The sequence below is a fragment of the Pleurodeles waltl genome, chromosome 6, assembly GCF_031143425.1.
Source record: "Pleurodeles waltl isolate 20211129_DDA chromosome 6, aPleWal1.hap1.20221129, whole genome shotgun sequence".
NCBI classification, from domain to species: Eukaryota; Metazoa; Chordata; class Amphibia; order Caudata; family Salamandridae; genus Pleurodeles; species Pleurodeles waltl.
The window spans coordinates 963311841-963329718 of record NC_090445.1 but is presented as its reverse complement, the minus strand read 5'-3'; the positions used below and the strand labels follow the sequence as shown (position 1 = coordinate 963329718).

Below are 17878 nucleotides of genomic sequence, written 5' to 3'. Positions count from 1 at the left end.
AATGCAACCATTGAACAAAAACGTTTTCCTAAATTACAGTGATATTTTAGGTGCCATTTCTTTGAAGCATCATTTAGTAAAGTGTGTTGATGCATGCTAGTATTTCCAAACAATATTCATAATAGAAAATCTGTGTAACCAGTTTCAACAACATTATTGAAAACATGAAAATTAGGAAGCATTGGAAAAGCCAACCAATCCAAAATTGGCGGTCACTATTTTGGTTTGTCAATAAGTGTCTTGTATTGACATGACTTTTGGAAAACCTTTATTGTTGCAGGAGCTGCCTGACTCTCACACCTGTAACAAACACTGGCAAAAAGCAAAAATATGTTTTGGTCTCACAAAGCACACATTGCCAAAGAAGTTCCTTGCACTGAACAAAACGACTTTTTGTGTCAATGTGCTCCTTGTGAAAGAGCAGAATGCTATAACTCGCAGGCAGCTGGTAGATATTTAGAGAGAGAAATTAAATTTTAATAAAAACAAAAAGGTCTTTGTTAACACCAGACCTAATTAGGGGCCCAATTCTTAAAGTCAACAAAGGGCACCCATGCTATATTTTTTGCATCAGGGCAGAATTAAGGGTTTCATGAATTCACAAGAATTTACTGAAGTAGACCAGAAACTTTTACTCCTAGAAAATATTTGTGGACTGTATTTTAGCACAAGCAAATATGCATGTGTAGTTCACTTTCCTTCCAACCACTTTTCCCCCCCAACCCTGGAAGAACTTCTACTTCCGCCCTTAGCAGGAGTAAATGTCCAACCTTTCTCAGTATGGGAAGAAATTAGAGAAGAGCTGGTAAAAACCCTTAAAACATGCAATTCATTCCAACCCTGGAACTGTGGTTTACTGCTTCCTCCAACCCCAGTATGCAGATCTGTGGAAAGGTGGGAAAATAAGGAATTTGCTAGTATTCAAGTCCTAATTTAGTATTGGCCCCTGGCATAAACAAAGAGGCTATTATCAGAGCTCTTCTATGAGAATACTGCTATAATTTGTTGCCATAATACATAGCACCAACGGGACAAGTAGATTTATTTTTTTTACAGGCCAAGCATATTTATGAAGCAACTTGTCCCATGGATTAGATTTTTTTTTATTAAATTCAACAGTCCTGAGGTACATTCAGTGCCTGACTCGTATGTTTAAGTAGGACTTTTTCCCAAACCTAAATTCAGTTCATATTCTCATTTGGAGGTCTTTCTGGGACTCTGAACAAGATCCTCTGTCTGTTTCTTGGACTTAATCCTCTTTTCCAAGCCTATTTAGGTCCAGTAGCGGACCCATACTTTTCAGTCCGATCTCAAATTTCAAGAAACATTTAGGAGCCATTTGTGAAAATTAACATGACTGTAGATGCTTTGATCTCATGTTTATTTTGATGCGTGTAATCTAAGCGTGGGATTCGTCCTACTGATTGCAGCCTTCTGGGATGTTCTTGGAGCTTCATTGTCTCCAGCATCAAATCTCTCAACATGGAATGGAGATGGTCTCTAATCCTTCTCATCTAAAACAACTGAAGATGATTCTGTTGTCCTCTGTTTCAGTGAGTTGGTTGTACGCATTTCCATATGCCATTGTGGTGGTGGGGAGGGGGTGGCAAGGGAGGCGATGACTCAGCACAGCTATTTATGCTCCATTTCTGCCTAACATGCCTAAGAGAAACCAGTGTTACAGGGCAGAATTTAAAAGGTGTGCTCTCTAGCACCCACCCTCCTTCTGCCTTATTTTAATACAATCTGAAGTGGTTAGGACAAAACCACAATAATCCATCTCCAGTCATCTTTGTATCAATTTTGTTTCGATCCAGTATTTTCTGCACTTCAATATAGATTGGATCTGTGTATATGAAATGATGGGGAAACCACCCTCAACAAAAATAATATAGGCGGGAGTCTGTATCCCGGGGGGGATTGTGAGTTTCCGGAGGATGGTTACGAGTCAAATAACACACGACAAAACAAAGAATAAACACAAGCAGCAACATTTCAAACCCACTTCTAGATGATGGGAAAATACACAGCATGTGCTATACATCGAACACCAAGTGTACCGGTCACACAAAGTTTACTTTAATGAATATAAACCTCACCCAAACATGCACCAAACTCCAATGCCAGTAAGGCAGACGAGGATACATTTGAATGTGTTGATATCAAAACCATGTAACAGAAACTTACCTGCTCTTGAAATACCTATTTTGTTTGCTTTCATGGGATGCCGTATACAGCAACTTAGTACTCCATGAGCAGGGATAAGCAGTAGTTGGTAGAAAGTCTTGCAAACTAGACATTTGGATAACACAAGTTCCAGATGATGTATACAGGTCAGGAGATATTGTCAAAGCATAAGAATTTGATCCTCTGGTGTAGTTGGCATACAGGAAGTTAGTAGAGTAAGAAGGCGAGGATTGGATCTAGTGACCTTAGATGGAAAAATTTATGAAACTTGAGTGGTAGGCTGCACATCACAGAGTACTGTGCATTGTTTAGTATTACAAATGTGCAACTTCTCAAATATTTTTTATATTCATGTAATTTGTTTAGCTGTCCAATTATGCATAATTTTAAAGTAATTAAAACATGATTTGATCCATATCAAGAGGGTTAAAACTACTGAAAATGAAAAATGATTAATGCTACACATGCTTAACTTGAGGAGTTTTATCCTCAAGCAAAGATGATGCTTTAGAAACTATTTACACAATTTGGAAAAAAATTGAAAATAAACTATTGCTGATTAATAGCAAACAGGAATGGAGTTGGATTCATTTTTCACAATGACCAGTGAGCATCACGGAGAAACAGTATCATGCACAGCCAAAATGCCTAAACTTGACAGGGCTGATAACAGTATGTCATGAATATAAATACTGAATGTAGATCTTTTAAGAAAGATGAACTAACAGGACAGGAGAGGGTATTACAGTATCCAGCGAAAAGGGAAGCAAGAGGCAGCTTCCTCAGTCTGCTTTCTCTGACCATAACACCAATAACAGAGGTTTGTTGATGGGGAGGACCTGAATGTCTATCATGGTGGTCCAGAAGGGGTGGAGTGGTACAGAATAGTAGTTGGAGGGGCCTCTAGAAATAGCAGATTGTTTCTTCACTGTAGGATGGCCCCTATACATAAATGAAATGTTAGTCTGCTGAAACCAGGGATTAAAGACAGATGGAGGCAAGTGAGGAGGTAAATGGTTTTGATGAGGGGTAAAAGGGATTGGCTTAAGGGAATAAAGTGGGTAAATTGAGAAGGTGTAGAACTGGTGTGGAGAACTGGGGAGATCAGACAAAATGGAGAATGTTTGGACCTTAATGTTAACAAAATTGCATTGAAATTCACTATGAAAGAAGGATGGAAAGGGGTGGAAAGGGAAATTGTGGATATGTATCTTAGGCTGGGATATAAAATTGAGTTTTAAAGCAGTATGCGATGAGGCAAGGTTTGGAAGCAGGTACTTTGAGAAGGCCTTTGGCAAGTGGGGGGTAGGGGGGGGTGGTAAAGGGGAAAAATGGTAGATTTTCATCTGAGACAGTTTTGCCATTTCTGAAGGTGCCAATTTTCCATAGTGGGGTGTTTGATCGAGTGATGCACACAAACAAGAGGGAATCAAGTGAGCAAAGGACACACAGAGTGAACTTTAGTGTACCGTAAAAGGAGTCAAATTCAGCAATGGGCAGGTTGTGAACACTGCCTAGGTGTTCGAACAAGAATTTTCATGTTGTCATAGGTGAATGGATGAGCAGTTAGCCATGTCAGCAAAGATGAACAGGTAGATGAGGGCGATAAAGAGAGGGAATAAGAAGATTGATGGAGGTAGATTTTTAGGGAAGTGAAGGCGTTAAATGGGGCTCTGAAGCAAGGAGTCACAGAGTCAATGATAGTGAAGCTGCTGGCAGAAAGAAAGACACAGAATTTCAGCTGTTAAGCACAGATACTAAGGGTTGAAGCTGTACCTGCCATTGAGAAGTAGACCATGGCTGATGTGAATGGTGAAGCGGTTGAGAAGTTTAGACCTTTTTAGCAACACACTAAATGGGGTAACTGCAGTACCATAACAAAATGAGTTTGTGTACGAGATGGAAGATCGAGAGAGTGGGGGAAAAGTATGTTCTCCTACAAGTCATTATTCCAGAAAGTTAAGAAAAGATACCAAAAGACAAAAGTTACCCAAATCTAATTTTATTTAAAAAAAAGAAAGAAAAATAGCAAAAATAAGTGCACAGCACTCAATCAGAATATGTTGTTGTGGCAATACTCAGTTTAGTAACTGAATGTACTTTAAACAGGATCTCAACTAATCATCCACAACTTGTGCGTGATAATCCACTAGTTTTAAAAATGCATTTTAAGGCTCATGGCGCATATTGTTCTCCTGTTTTTATAATCAATATATACTGTTAATAGGATTGCAATCTATGTTTTTCTTACACTATTTAATAAATAATAAAAAGAAAATTCTAGGAATTTCAAATTGCAATATCTTGCCTACCAATGCTCCTGGCTACTACTAAGATATGACTCTCCACTGAAGTATCACCACCCTCTCCAGTTGAAGAAAATGCTACAGATGTTAGTCACTATAATTATTTTAAATCAAATAAAGACGTGTTACTGGTCCCCAAAACGAAGCGTACAATGACTTATGGCTGACTGAACTGAGGCCCCAAAACATCTAAAACTATTTTGCAAACGTTCAGCAGATAACCACTTAGTGTTCTTTTAAGCATAGTTCTTAAACACAAAATTACATGCACAAAACAGCATGAATTGAGGTAGTTTCGAAGGTCCTAGAATTTAACTTTGAAATAATATGTTAAAATATATGTTTTTGCTTTTAAATTCGCATGGCTGTAAAGTCTCAGTTGTACAAAAATGTCTGCCTGGAGGAGTTAGTTGGTATGCATATAGATAAATGTAAAGATCTAAGTCCATTGATTACACTGATGAAAAAACTAGGGATGCCATTCCTGGGTGCGAATAAAGAAATTATTTTCACTAGCCTTTCTGGAACTATATTAAAGCCATGGCCTACTTGAAGATTCTTTGCAAATGTATCCTTAGAAACTCACGATATTGTGATCTTGCACAACGTGCAGGCGTTTGTAACAACAAACTGCACTGCACATATTCTCTTGCCCACTGATTACGTCAATAAGAGCACAACCATCCCAAGTTTGGTGCTTTCCACATAAACATCATGCCAACAATAAGGTAAAGTAATCGATCAGTACAAAAGAGCCAGGGCCCAATCCCACCTAAATTAAATTTGCTGGCAAATTGGTTTTAGACATAATACATAAAACAATTGATATGCTCCTAATCTGTTCACTGTACCACTTTTACTACATTGCCAGTTAGCTCTGGTGTCATTTTAAGAGTAATACTTGACCTCGAAACATTTAACTAGTGTTTTTTTAGAAAGATGGAGTGATGTGCAAAGCTACCAAGTTCTCCATCTTTACGAGCTGAAGGTAGCACTTGCCAGCTTTGTTTAAAATGTAGATCACATTCACAAAACATATTTTACAATATTTTGTAGAAAAAGTAACCAGTCATCAGTAGCATCATGGATAATTTATCCTAAGACTTTATACCACTGCTCACTTTGACAACATCAATATTTGTTGTCCATCATAAACAACTTAGAATATTCTCAACTGCCTTGCCAATGGCATGGATCATAAACATATGTAAATTTTCTCAGTAAGGTTCAAACAAGTCCCCAGAAAAAGTGTTCACTAAACGAAACTGCCCACATGCAAGTCTTTTTTCTCTGACACACGTAGACAACTGCAGACATTTCAGTTCTGTACAAGAAAGTGCAATGAGACTATGGTAAAATACATTTGCAAAATGCTTCTTCATATTTCATGTCCCATGTACAATATCCTTTGTCATTTAATTACTTTCGAAAAATTGCTGCCTTGTTCCATTTACAATAAGCGTTCTGTTAAAAAAAAAAAAAAGTGATATGCACATTAATGCAACAATAGGCACAGGATATTTTCAACAAAATCACTCCCTGAGTGTGTTTGTGTCACAGCACAAAAAAACTGGAATATTACTTTTTATGTCCTGAGGAATAAAGTTATTGCTCAAGTTGGTTACTATTTTTAACCAGATCAAAAAAGATACATAAGATGATAAAAGCACCATAGACAGTATAAGATTGCTAAGCATATGCTTGCCACATCCCAGTGAATCTTTATATTTCAGATCACATGACAAGTACAAAATGGGCTCAAATTGTTCTACAGTGGTAGACAAAAGAAAATTATTGTATGCTCCAAGTAGTGAACACTCTGAAATAAATATGGCGTTATGATATAATACTGCAATTGTTCTGCATAAATAGCCATAGCCAGTCTTCCCTACCACAAGTGCTTACAGACTTGCCTTCCAATGAAAGGTGCACCATATATTCAGACATACCAAGGCTCCTTCGAAACTACAAGCACCATTTGTTTTTTGGGTCAGAATGCTGAGTAATAGTTGCAGGAATGATTAATAGTCTTATTGCATCCCTTCGGTTAAGACCTCTTTCTTTTCATTAAAGCATTTAAACACTTGAAATGTTTATTTCTACTTTTGGGAACCGTGCTATACCGATGTATAAACACATGCCCAAAACGCATCTGGTGTCATCATCTCTCAAAGCAGGGTGTTATGCAGGGAAAGTGTCCATTAACTTGGTAACTTCGGTTGTAAGAAACACCAATGCAAGGTTTAACGTCAACTGGCACCGCCAATGACATACTTGTGCTAGCCTGGATTTGCCCTCTGGCATGAACACTGGCTGGTATGGCAGCAGGACAAGTCTGTAGTGGATAGGATGTGTGGCCTGTTGACACCACTTGTTGGCAGCTCTGCGACTGTGATGCTGGGTAATGAAACTGGAGCTGGGTTTGGTGTGGCTGATGAAGACACTGAGGTATATGCTGTTGTATATGATGCGGAGTTTGTGAAACAGTCTGAAATATACATGCAGTAGACGACAGTCCAAGTTGTCCTTTTTGCTTGCTTGCTTCCTTGACATCATTGTCATGTGCGCTACAAAACAAAATAGATATTGCCACAGTTACAAGTGAGTCAGCACTTTCTGAAGTTTCATAAAGTGTAAAAAAAAATAAAAAAATAAAAATAAAAAAACACCAACAATGCAGCTGCACTGATGACAACAGGCAGAAAGTTAGGAGATGACTCAGGCGGCTGATAAATTACTGGAAAATACACCAGTACATTTTTCAGGTACACATTAGAAAATTGATCTCGATAACATGTTGTACAAGCTAAAGAAAAGTTAAAATAAAAGGCAGCCTGTAATTGTTGGGCATTAAAATAAGAGTAAATTAGATTCTTCATAAGTTGATTTTTAACATGCTAATATTGGTCATCTTCTTCAGATCTGTTTCACTTTATGGATAAACGCCCTTTAAAGAAGTAAAGCCACAATTCGCAGACTATTCTTTCAAACATATTTTTAAGTAATTGTTAACTTCATATATTCACTGAAAAATACAGTACTGGACTGTTGAGAGCACCACTTAAGTTAATGGTGATGGAGTTGGCTTTGAAGACAAAGTTTAGCTCACATCAATATTCCAGTGCCCCTACTCATGGCATCATTTTCTCCCTCGCCTCAGGATATATGGAGTTCTGTAGGGAATGAGAGGCAGAGCCTCTAGCCAGAGAAAGAACAGAGGTTTCCCCCCTCTCGCAATGCACACACTTTCTGGTATGTTGATAATGTGGTAGCCAGAGCCACAGACTGGGTGTTGGGAAGTCTTCACAACTCCTGAGTTTCCCTCTGCCTTCACAGCTGCCATGTTCTCACTTTGCTTGTGTGTGAAATTTACAGGTTTTCAGTGTATCTGTGAGTGACATTTCACTGTCTTATGTGTGCACTTTGAGCAACACTTCAAAGTGAGTTCAAGAAAGCAGTTATTTACATGAAGTAAGGTAAATATAAGTAAGAGACCATTTTTTTGTAAAATGGGAGTAGTCTGAATAGCCTTGAAACAGATGGTATGCTCATGTTGTTTTGCAGTCACCAACTATTGCTATCCTTATTGAGCAGCTATGCTACACAAATGTTCCTCCCACTGTGTGAATCTGGACCCGGTGCTGATGAATGATTCATTAAACCACAACTGATTTTTTTGACATAGTATAACTAATAAACACACATTGCAATAGTGAGTCTGCAAAACAGGCCTCAAGATTAGCAGAAGTGAACCATCCTGCTTAGAGGTTTAATGCACCATTGTTTTTGTATTGCAAGCACCTTGGGTGTCTCATCCACCTAGAAGTGAGCCAGGGAAGTGAAGGAGCCATATCAGTCTGTGGCCATGACATGCCTACAACTTCATATCAAGTTCTGGGTTAAGCAGGAAATCATGGGAATTTTTTTTTCATGCAAGTTTCTTTTCCCTTAGCTACTTGTAATTAGTCTTTCTCCAAGCCGAAAGACTGCAGCCGTTTTGACAATAACTTTTCACCGATTTTCTTTTTCTTTAGGGAAATCAAATATTTAATGTTACTGCAGAAGTGGCCAAAATAACCAATTCAAGTCAGTGCCACTCATAAAGACCAAGAATATAACTCGAATGGGCTAAGAATTTTATTAGAGGTATTAATTACTTGGACAGAGGATGGAAAATGTACCTCAAAATTAATGCGCAGCCTTGCTCTTTGGCACATGATTATTTTTTACTGACCTTTTTAGGTAGAGCCTAGGCAGTGTGCATGTGCGGTCTTTCGACGTGTTATTTACTTCTGTGGACTTTCACCACGCCCACCGCTTTCAGAAACCCAAACACTGGAAAAGGAGCGTGGTAACAAACCTGAATGATCTGACATACAATAACTCCATGCGGAACATTGACTCACATGAAGTTTGAAAGAAAATTCCTTTAGAAACCAATTAGATAAAGCTAGAAATCGTCCCAAAAAAATACGTTTGAGTTTCTCCAGCTACAATCCAACAGGCAACCAAACCATTCCCCTGTGGGGTCTTATGCACAACCAAACTGTTAGGAGTTTGTCTCCTTCATGGAAAAGATAAGAAATATTGAAAACGATTTGTGGTTAGCTAGGGAGCACCTGTATTTCACACCTCTCCGCCCCGACTGGTGAGCCACCAGGTCACTCAATGCACACCACCAAAAACAATGTATCATGGAACATATTCAGAACCATCAATAAAAGCACCTTTCTCACAACATTAAAACCCTCACTGACCCTCTTCCAGCGAACTTCTTCAGCAAGTTCAAAATGTGCTTACTTCCTCTTTGGACCAAGATTGTGAACCCATCACTACTTCAAGGATTGATTCCCAACTGCCTTAAAGTGGGGCAGGTTACCCTCATTTTGAAAAAAGCCACAGCAGATCAATCAGACCCAAAAAACCTTCCACCCAATCTCTAATATTCCGACACTGGCGAAGCTACTCAAGAAGTGTGCCCATGTACAACTATGCAAGCAGATAGTACATTTCAACCTCCTAGATCAATTCCAACTTGGTTTCAGTCAGGACCACAGCACTGATTCAGCACTCACAAACATAGTGGATGACGCTCTAAAAATGTTGTATCAGAATGAATCTTGCCTTTTAATCCTCCTCAACCTCTCATCGGCCTCTGATCGGGTCAAACATGACCGCCTCTTAGAACTAATTCAATGTCGGATCGGTCTATCTAGTGCAGTCCTTAACTGGTTTGCTTTTTTTTCTCCACAATAGAACTCAACGATTCAGGGTAAATATATCCTTATCTAACCCTACAATGGTCATATTAGGGAACCTACAGGGGCCCAAGCTCTCACCCACTCTTTTCAATCCGTTCATGGAACCTCTAACTGAACTGTTAAATTTATCTAACATTCATTACCACATGTATGCTGATAACACCCAATTGTACCTGAAAATCTCTTCCCCGGAAGACATTAAATCTCTCAACACAACCTCACAAAAAACCTCCAAACTGGCTAATTTATAACCTAACGCTCTCAAAACAGAATTCCTCTTAATCGCCCCACCCAATCACTCCCTGGACATCGCAGAATGGATAAAACAACCAACAGCTCTGAACTGCATACCTCCCATTATTGATTCAATGTGATCTCTGGGAATAACACTTGACAATAACAAACACGCAGGAGCACATCAGCGCTGCCAACAAAGGAGCGAACTCCAACATGAATATCTTTAGAAACATAAAACCCTTTCTACCACCGGATGACCTCAAGCCAGCTGTTCATACCCTAGTGATACCTATAATGGTGTATGGATGTGCAACCCTCAGTGGCCTTCCAGATCTAACCTGGCACTACCAAGGACCTCCCCTTAACTCTGCCCCTAGGCTCATCACAGGAACTTAAAGAAACAATCACATCACGTCTGATTTGAAATCTCTAAAATGGCTCCCATTGGAGGCGAGGATTCATTTAAAAAATGCCTGCATGACGCACAAAGCTCTACTTCCCCTCCCCTCCCCCGGAGGCATCTTGCACAAAAACTTAAGTTATCTGGTGGCTTGCGGGTATCCAGAGGTACTGGTTCCTTACTGCTGAAACCACCTAAATTCCATAAAAAGAAAAACATACAACTGTATTTGTTTGTAGTTTCTTATAGCGTGAACTCAATAGAAGGAGTGCTTTACATGAGTACCGCTTATGTACAAGTGTAGCAGTTGAAAAATAGACAAACTGGAACATTTTAAACAGGAAAAAAACCCAGACATCTTCAACGCTGTTCTGCCGGCACAGAAGGAGTGCTGATACTACAATATTCACTGCACTCTGAAAACTCACCCCATAATGCTTTGCGGGGAATTTCTTTTACAAAACATTTTGGCCCACAACTCAGCCTGTGATTGTCCTATGTCAATGGGACCACCACCAAAACCTTCATCACAACACTTTCTGTCTAGGTCACCACAGGGTGACCACACTGGGTGGGGGGGACCCCAAAATAATAACCTCTCCCACGTTTCAGTGATTTTTGGCTGGAATGATTGTTTTAGGGCTGAGAGTAGTTTGTATTTTTAAGGGCCTTGTTTGTAAGATCATTGCAGTAGGCCTGCTAAGCCTGAAAATGTGTATTCTTCTCACGTAGTTATGCTCTCTAGGGGATGACTATATGGTTACATGACCATGTCTCTTCCAAATGCTATTTTTATTGTTATGTCTTCTAGGGGCCATTCTGAGCATTACAGTCAAGATGCTACAATATCTGCTGCACTCGGAAACTCGCTTTATAATGCTTTGCGGGGCATTCCTTTTACAAAACATTTTGGCCCATAACTCAGCTGTGGTGGTTCTAAGACAATGGGACCACCATCAAAACGGTCAGCACAGCCTCCTCGGTCTAGGTCATCTCTGGGTTCCCCCACTAGATGGCGGGGGACCCCCAAAAAATATAAATATAATAAATAATGGCAATATTTTCAGTTTTGTGCTGCAGATAGAGGACGAAGGTAAATGGAAGTGCTTTAGTTATATGCAGGGCCACTGGAATGATGTGGCATAGCTGAGCAATGTATGCAGCAAGAAAAGTCCAGTTATGCATTTACTACGCCAATAGCAATAACTCAAGCAAACGTGAGTCTTATTGCATTGCAATTGCTTTTTACTATTGTGGCTCCAGGACGTCAGCTGTACCCACTGGTGCAGCACTCAATTTTGCAGCCAGTGATGCAGTACTGAGGACTGGGTGAAGTCTTTTCTTTCCATTTAGCGAGTGATAACCTAGGAGCGTTATTTGGACAGGGCCTCTGGTCCTGTGCATGGTTATTACTCACCTGAAACTGCTTAATTGCAGACCAGGGACCATCCGGTGCACTAAGCAGCAGCGGAACATCACAAATGCTGCTAAGATGCAACTACTGCTGCTTTTAGAAGTGCTCAGCGAAGTTGCTTGCTGGGCTGTTGAGGGAGCTTTTAACTCCGTGGCCCGTGTAACACGGGTAGAGGACTCTGGCGCATAGACATAATTACTGTGGGGTCAGAAGGAGGATGCCACATGATGTGGGGTAAGTGAGAGTTGGGGTCTGAGGCCTCCGAAGCAGCTCCACAATGTTACTGTAACCAACATGAGTTAATTACATAGTAAACAACTTCACCAGGTGTAGGCTGATTTCCATAGCAACCATTCACTTGTCCTAGACCTGGGCCTGGCTCAAACTACTGCCTGGTGCAGTACATCATGCACGCTGTTGAGGGAGTTCAGTTACCTAAACCACTAATCTCAGAGCTGCACTGCCTTGCTGCCCATAGACTGGAGCTAGCTAGTTCTGCATGACCTTAGCATTTAGTGATATGGACATCAGAATTAAACTGTGTTACTCTAACCAGTGACGCATAGTACTTGGCAGGACTGTGCTTTACTAAACAAACCAACACATTTTTGAAGAGCAGACCTCCCTTATTCATGTTTTCTTTTAATCTCTCTTTTTTTTTTTTTTTTAAACAACTTTTATTCGTGTATTGAACGAGAACTCTGGGCAAGCTCATAGGTCAGTCAATGAACAGTAGTCCAATTTCAGTTATCAGTAACAACATACAAGCCAAGAGGCCAACCCAGGTAACCCAAACACCCCTAATCCCTCCCCAATTCACCCTAGAATCACCCCCCCCCCTTGTACAGTGCAGATCGATAAACATGCCTCCTAGCACCTAGCCCCCTCCTCAGAACAGCTAACTCGCCCCGTTGGATGACAAACCCCGATCTGAGCGATCTCCCGTAATTACCCCTCCCATTCCTCCCCCTATGTAGATCTAGTTAGGAAGTTGGTGGGGAGGGTGGGGGCGGGGGGGGAGGGGGTTGGGACGATTTGTTTGAATTCCTCAACTATCGTCATGCCCTGGCCCCATCTGAGGGGAAACTACTTCCCAGGACCTCCAAGGTCAATTTTTCACCTTCATAATCCGCCCAACTCAGGAGTTCCTTGCGCCACGCTTGTGCCTGGGGGCCTGAGGGGATTTACAATGACGGGTAATCTCCCGCTTGCCCAATATGAACCTCATGAATTTGCTGGATGTTTTAGGGGTGTAAGGGAAGTCACTTAAAAGACAGTAGTCTGGGTCTCGAGGTACATCTCTGTCAACCAATGTCGAGAGGGAGCCAACTATTTCCTGCCAGTAGTGAAGAAGTTGAGGGCAACCCCAAAGCATATGAAGGAAATCTGCCCTCACTTGGCCACATTTTGGACAATTAATCTCAGTCACTGTAAGCATTCTAGTCAAACTATGAGGGGTTAAGTAAGTTCTGTGTATAATGTAAAAGTTTATTATTTTGAATCTGGCGTTGCGCGGTATTTTGGGCACTCTCTCCAGAATTACATCCCATCTGTCATCTGTAAAGGATATACTGATACCCGCTTCCCATTTTTGGCATATGTTTGCTAAGGGCTGTAGGGAGTCATTAGTTATCCTATGGTACGGGCATGTGACTGCCTTGACCATGCCCGCTGCTGTGGCTATGTACGTGCTTCTAGTGTGATTGGTTCTGCCCAGCTCACCACCTAATGTGGTCTTATAGTGGCCACAAGGGCCCAGTGTATCAGGAAATGTTAAAGGTTTAAGTCGAACTCGTCTGCAACTCGTTATAGGGGAATAACACTGTCCCTGACCAAATCACTCTGCGCACTCCTGCCTCCGAGTTGATATAGGCCTTGCCAGTTATTACTGTGTAGGAGGGCCGTTAAATAGTGCAGTGGGAGCTCAGAAGAATATGGGTGTTTGGTTCTGGATCTCAGCAGGCATCTACACCAACAATACGCTACCACCTTGTGCTCCATCGTTACACATTGTGTCGGATCCCTCATCCCCAAAAGGAGCTGAATTAGCCAAGGCTGAGCCAGTGTTCTGAGCTGCCTGTCAGTAGGCAGGTTCTGGTGGCTCCTCATACATTGTGTAAAGTATTGCAACTGTGCCGCTATATAGTAAGCTTTGAAATTCGGTGCTGCTAGCCCACCCAACGCAGTAGGTCGTTCAAAGTGGAGAGCATCACCCGCTTGTGGCCTGTTCCCCAGATAAAGGATAGTGTCAGGGATTCTATTTCCCTAAAAAGGGCCAGAGGGATTTTAATGGGCAATGCGGTGAAATAGAGAAGTCGAGGCAGCATAACCATTTTCAATAGCGCCACCCTTCCCATCACTGATAAAGGGAGCGTGCTCCAAAAGTCCATGGTTAGCTTCAGAGAACCCATCGCTCATCCGATGTTGCCTTCTACAACATCGAAGGGGGTGTGATAAATTCTCAACCCCCAAATATGTAATGCAATGTGGTTCCCAATGCAAAGAGTCTAAACCTACTGGAGGGGGCATGCCCTGGAGGACCTGGACAGGCTGTTTTTTGTCCAGCTAACCACAAGGCCCAATATGTCACCAAAGGATTGCAGTAACCACTGGGCCCCCTGTAAGTCTTCCCTACTGTCATGCAGGAACAACAGCAAGTAATCTGCGTATAGCGCCATATATTGACATACAGGCATCACCTGAGCGGCCTGGTAATCTTTGCCTAGGCGGGTTCATAGCACTATGGGCTCCATCGCCAGGGAGAACAGTAATGGTGGGACAGGGCACCCCTGGCAGGTGCCACCTATCTCATACCTTGGTGATATAGGTTTGCCAGTCTTAACTCTAGTTCCAGAGGCCGCATAAAGTATCTTGCCCCCAATTTAAGAACCCAGTGCCCAGGTAGAAACCCGGCCAAATAATTCCATTCCAGGCTGTCAAAAGCTTTTTTGACATCTACTGATGATATCCCAGCATGTGGTGCTGTGGTCGGTGCTTTTTCCAGAAAACAACTGCAGTCCATGGATGTTCAGCACTGTGGTGCGGCCCAAGATGAAGACCGATTGATCCCTATGTATCAGCTGAGGCATACAGTGTAGGAACCTGGTGTCAAGTATTCTATTAAGAATTTTGTATTCTGCATTCAGGATTGACAGCGGGCAATAGGCCTTCATGTCGTGAGGTTGCTTCCCAGGTTTTAGCATAGGTACCATTAGGGCTTCTCTGGTGGTGGGAGGAGGACCTTCAACAACTTGGCCTCATTGTAGATTTCCACTAATTTAGGTACAAATTGCTCTACGAAAGTAACATAGAACTCAATCGGGAAGCCATCCAAACCCAGGGTTTTCCCCCTCACACACTATGCCTTAATTTCATTTGGGGATATTTGGGACTTGCTTTCGTACAACATTGTATAGTAGTTATAGAAGGCTCCATTGATATCAGCTTGCACAGTCAGCGAAAGGCCAGAATCCATTTGAATCTCCACTATTAGATTTCTCCTGGTATTGTGACCCACTAACCAGGCCAGGAGCCACCCTGCTTTGTCCCTACATGCATGGACCGTTATCATATAGTTTCAATAGGCATGACATCAGAGTTGTTCTACCTGCTCCAACACCTTTTCTTTGGCCACCAGGAGGGTCTCCCGATCAGCCAGACCCCTTGAGGTATCCAGCTCAATATATTTCAATGCAATTTTGGCAGCCTGATCCTGGTGAAGCAGCGTCTTACAGACTCCAGTTTATTCATCTATACAGTGGCTCCACAGGACTGTCTTAAATGCGTCCCATTGCGTACCTCTAAAGTCAGTAGACTCATTGTTCTGAAGGGAGGGTCGGTCAAAGCTTCAGGTCTAAATTTCCAGGTAGGGGTCGGGGAGAATCATCACCCCAGATCAGGTGGAAGATGACGCGGTTTTGGTCTGAAGTAGTCCTGGCAAGATACTTTGTTATGACTTTTCTGTTGCAGGGGTGAAGTGCACAGGAACTTATCCAACCACACATGTAAATTGCATATGAGAGACTAGTAAAGGTAGTCCCTGGCCCTAGGGTGTAGGATGTGCCAGGATTCGACGAAATTCCAATTCTCCCCCCAGGTTGTGAATGTCTGGGCTAGTTTGTACACCGGGGAATAAATCAGTGGGGGTGTGACCTATCTAGGTACATATATACCACACAATTTAAATCACCTCAATGGGTACCTCTCCTGTCAAATAGGGGGACAGCTTTCGAGAAAGGTCAGCTAAGAAACTAGCTTGATTGACATTTGGGGCAACAAATGCAAAAAGAACAGCTGATGGACGGAATATAGACCAAATCAAACAATCACCCCCAGTCAGATCTAGGTTTAATCCATCAGTATTTTTGCTCACCATGTCATTCAAGTTTGGACCCAGCCATATGCAAATCAGTCTAGACCCTGTTCCCCATGGGAACAGTCCAGCCCGAACTACCGATTGGTTCTGCATTCCGTCTATCATTTGTGTTTGATTGATTGACATTTACGGCATAAATATTAAGGAGCACTATTGTCCTTCCCATCCAGACGGTCCCTTAAATCCACATAGCGCCCCTTGGGGTCCACCCTATGGACCGTATATTGGAACGGGACCCCGGACTTGACCCAAATCAGTACCCCCCGATATATGCAGATTAGGTTGCATAATACAATTGTCCTCTCCAGCGGCACTGCAGGGATAATCCCTCTTTCTGAAGAGTGTGCGTTTCTTGTAGTAAGGCCAGATGGCCACCACGGCGAGACAGATAAGAAAATACCTTTTACCATTTTGTTAGGGAATGAATCCCTCTCACATTTCAGGAGATTACGTTATAGCGTGTGGGAGTGTACATGTTTTAATGTGAGAGAGAGGAAGGAAGCCGAGAAGGGCTGCCACTAACCGAGTTAGGTAAGGTTGGAACCTGACAAATGTGGCCATTTGAAAGAAAGCATCCATCACACTATACACTGCACATTCCACAAATAACCAAAACAATAAAACAGACACCGTATGAACGGTATCCTCCACCGTTGAGCGGTGGATGGGGACCATAGGCTGTGCAGCCCGCTGTGCCAAACAAGGAGCTGCATAGGTGGCCGTGAGGGAGTGGCAAGCCCCTGAACATGATATTCTGGTACTCAAAGGCGGTCTGTTCTCTACAAGGGATGCCATTGTCCATCGTAATCAAGGGATTGGAGGGTCAAACACCATTACTTGAGCCTCCCCAGTACTAGTAGGTTCTGCCAGCTGCGACCTCCAAGTCCCCATGACAGCTACTCTCAAGTGAGGTCATCTGCCGTGCAGGGAGTGACAATAGGAAGTTCATGTTCAGAATCTGATAAGTTTGAATGATCTGATCGTGCCATGACATTACTTGAAACAGATCCATTGCTCTCTCCCAGCTCTTCCGGGTCCTCAGGTTGGGAAACAGGGCTGGCAGGCAACCCCAGATGAAAGGCTGCAACATCCTCGAGAGCCCAATGCCAGGCCTGTCTGGCCTCTTCAGCCAAGGGGTGTCCCCCTGGGAGCCTCCTCCTCTTATGTTTGGAGCGTTTTGTGTGTGATGTCCGAGAGTCCGGGGTTCCCTGGGGGGCCTGTGTGGGTTGCACCTCTATCCATGTCCATGCTTGTTGGGGTGTATTAAAGAAAAGAGTGGTGCCCTGCGATACAACTCCAAGTTGGGCTGGAAAGATCATGGTGTAGGAAACACCCATTAGCTGGAGTGTTGCACCAGTTTGACTTCTTTGGAGTAATCTGGGAACACCATAATAATTTTACTATTGCTCATCGTTATTGCCCCTTTCCTCCGAGCTTGGGACAGGATGAAGTCCCTATCTTTATAATGTAGGAGCCTCGTGATAATCACTTGTGGTGGAGCCCCAGGTCTGGGAGAATGAGGAGAGACCCTGTGGGTTTGATCCAGGGCAAAAAACGAGGAAAGGCTTCTTGGTGCAAATTCTTCCTGAACCCAGGACTCCAAGAAAGCAACTGTAAAGAAATGGCTCCCTGTTGCAGTTACCCCCCCACTTTTTGCCTGATGCTGACTTGACTGAGAAGTGTGCTGGGACCCTGCTA

The 17878-nt window shown here is 42.3% G+C and overlaps 1 protein-coding gene across 1 annotated transcript in view; it reads right to left on the bottom strand.

Annotated features, from left to right (window-relative positions):
* Nucleotides 1–4173: 4173 nt before the first annotated feature.
* The window catches only part of CCNJ (cyclin J), a 101679-nt gene continuing 87974 nt past the window's right edge, over nt 4174–17878 (bottom strand). Inside the window, exon 6 of the mRNA XM_069239793.1 lies at nt 4174–7060. Coding sequence (XP_069095894.1) covers nt 6655–7060 — 406 coding nt within the window. The 3' untranslated portion in view covers nt 4174–6654. The remainder of the gene's footprint in view (nt 7061–17878) is intronic.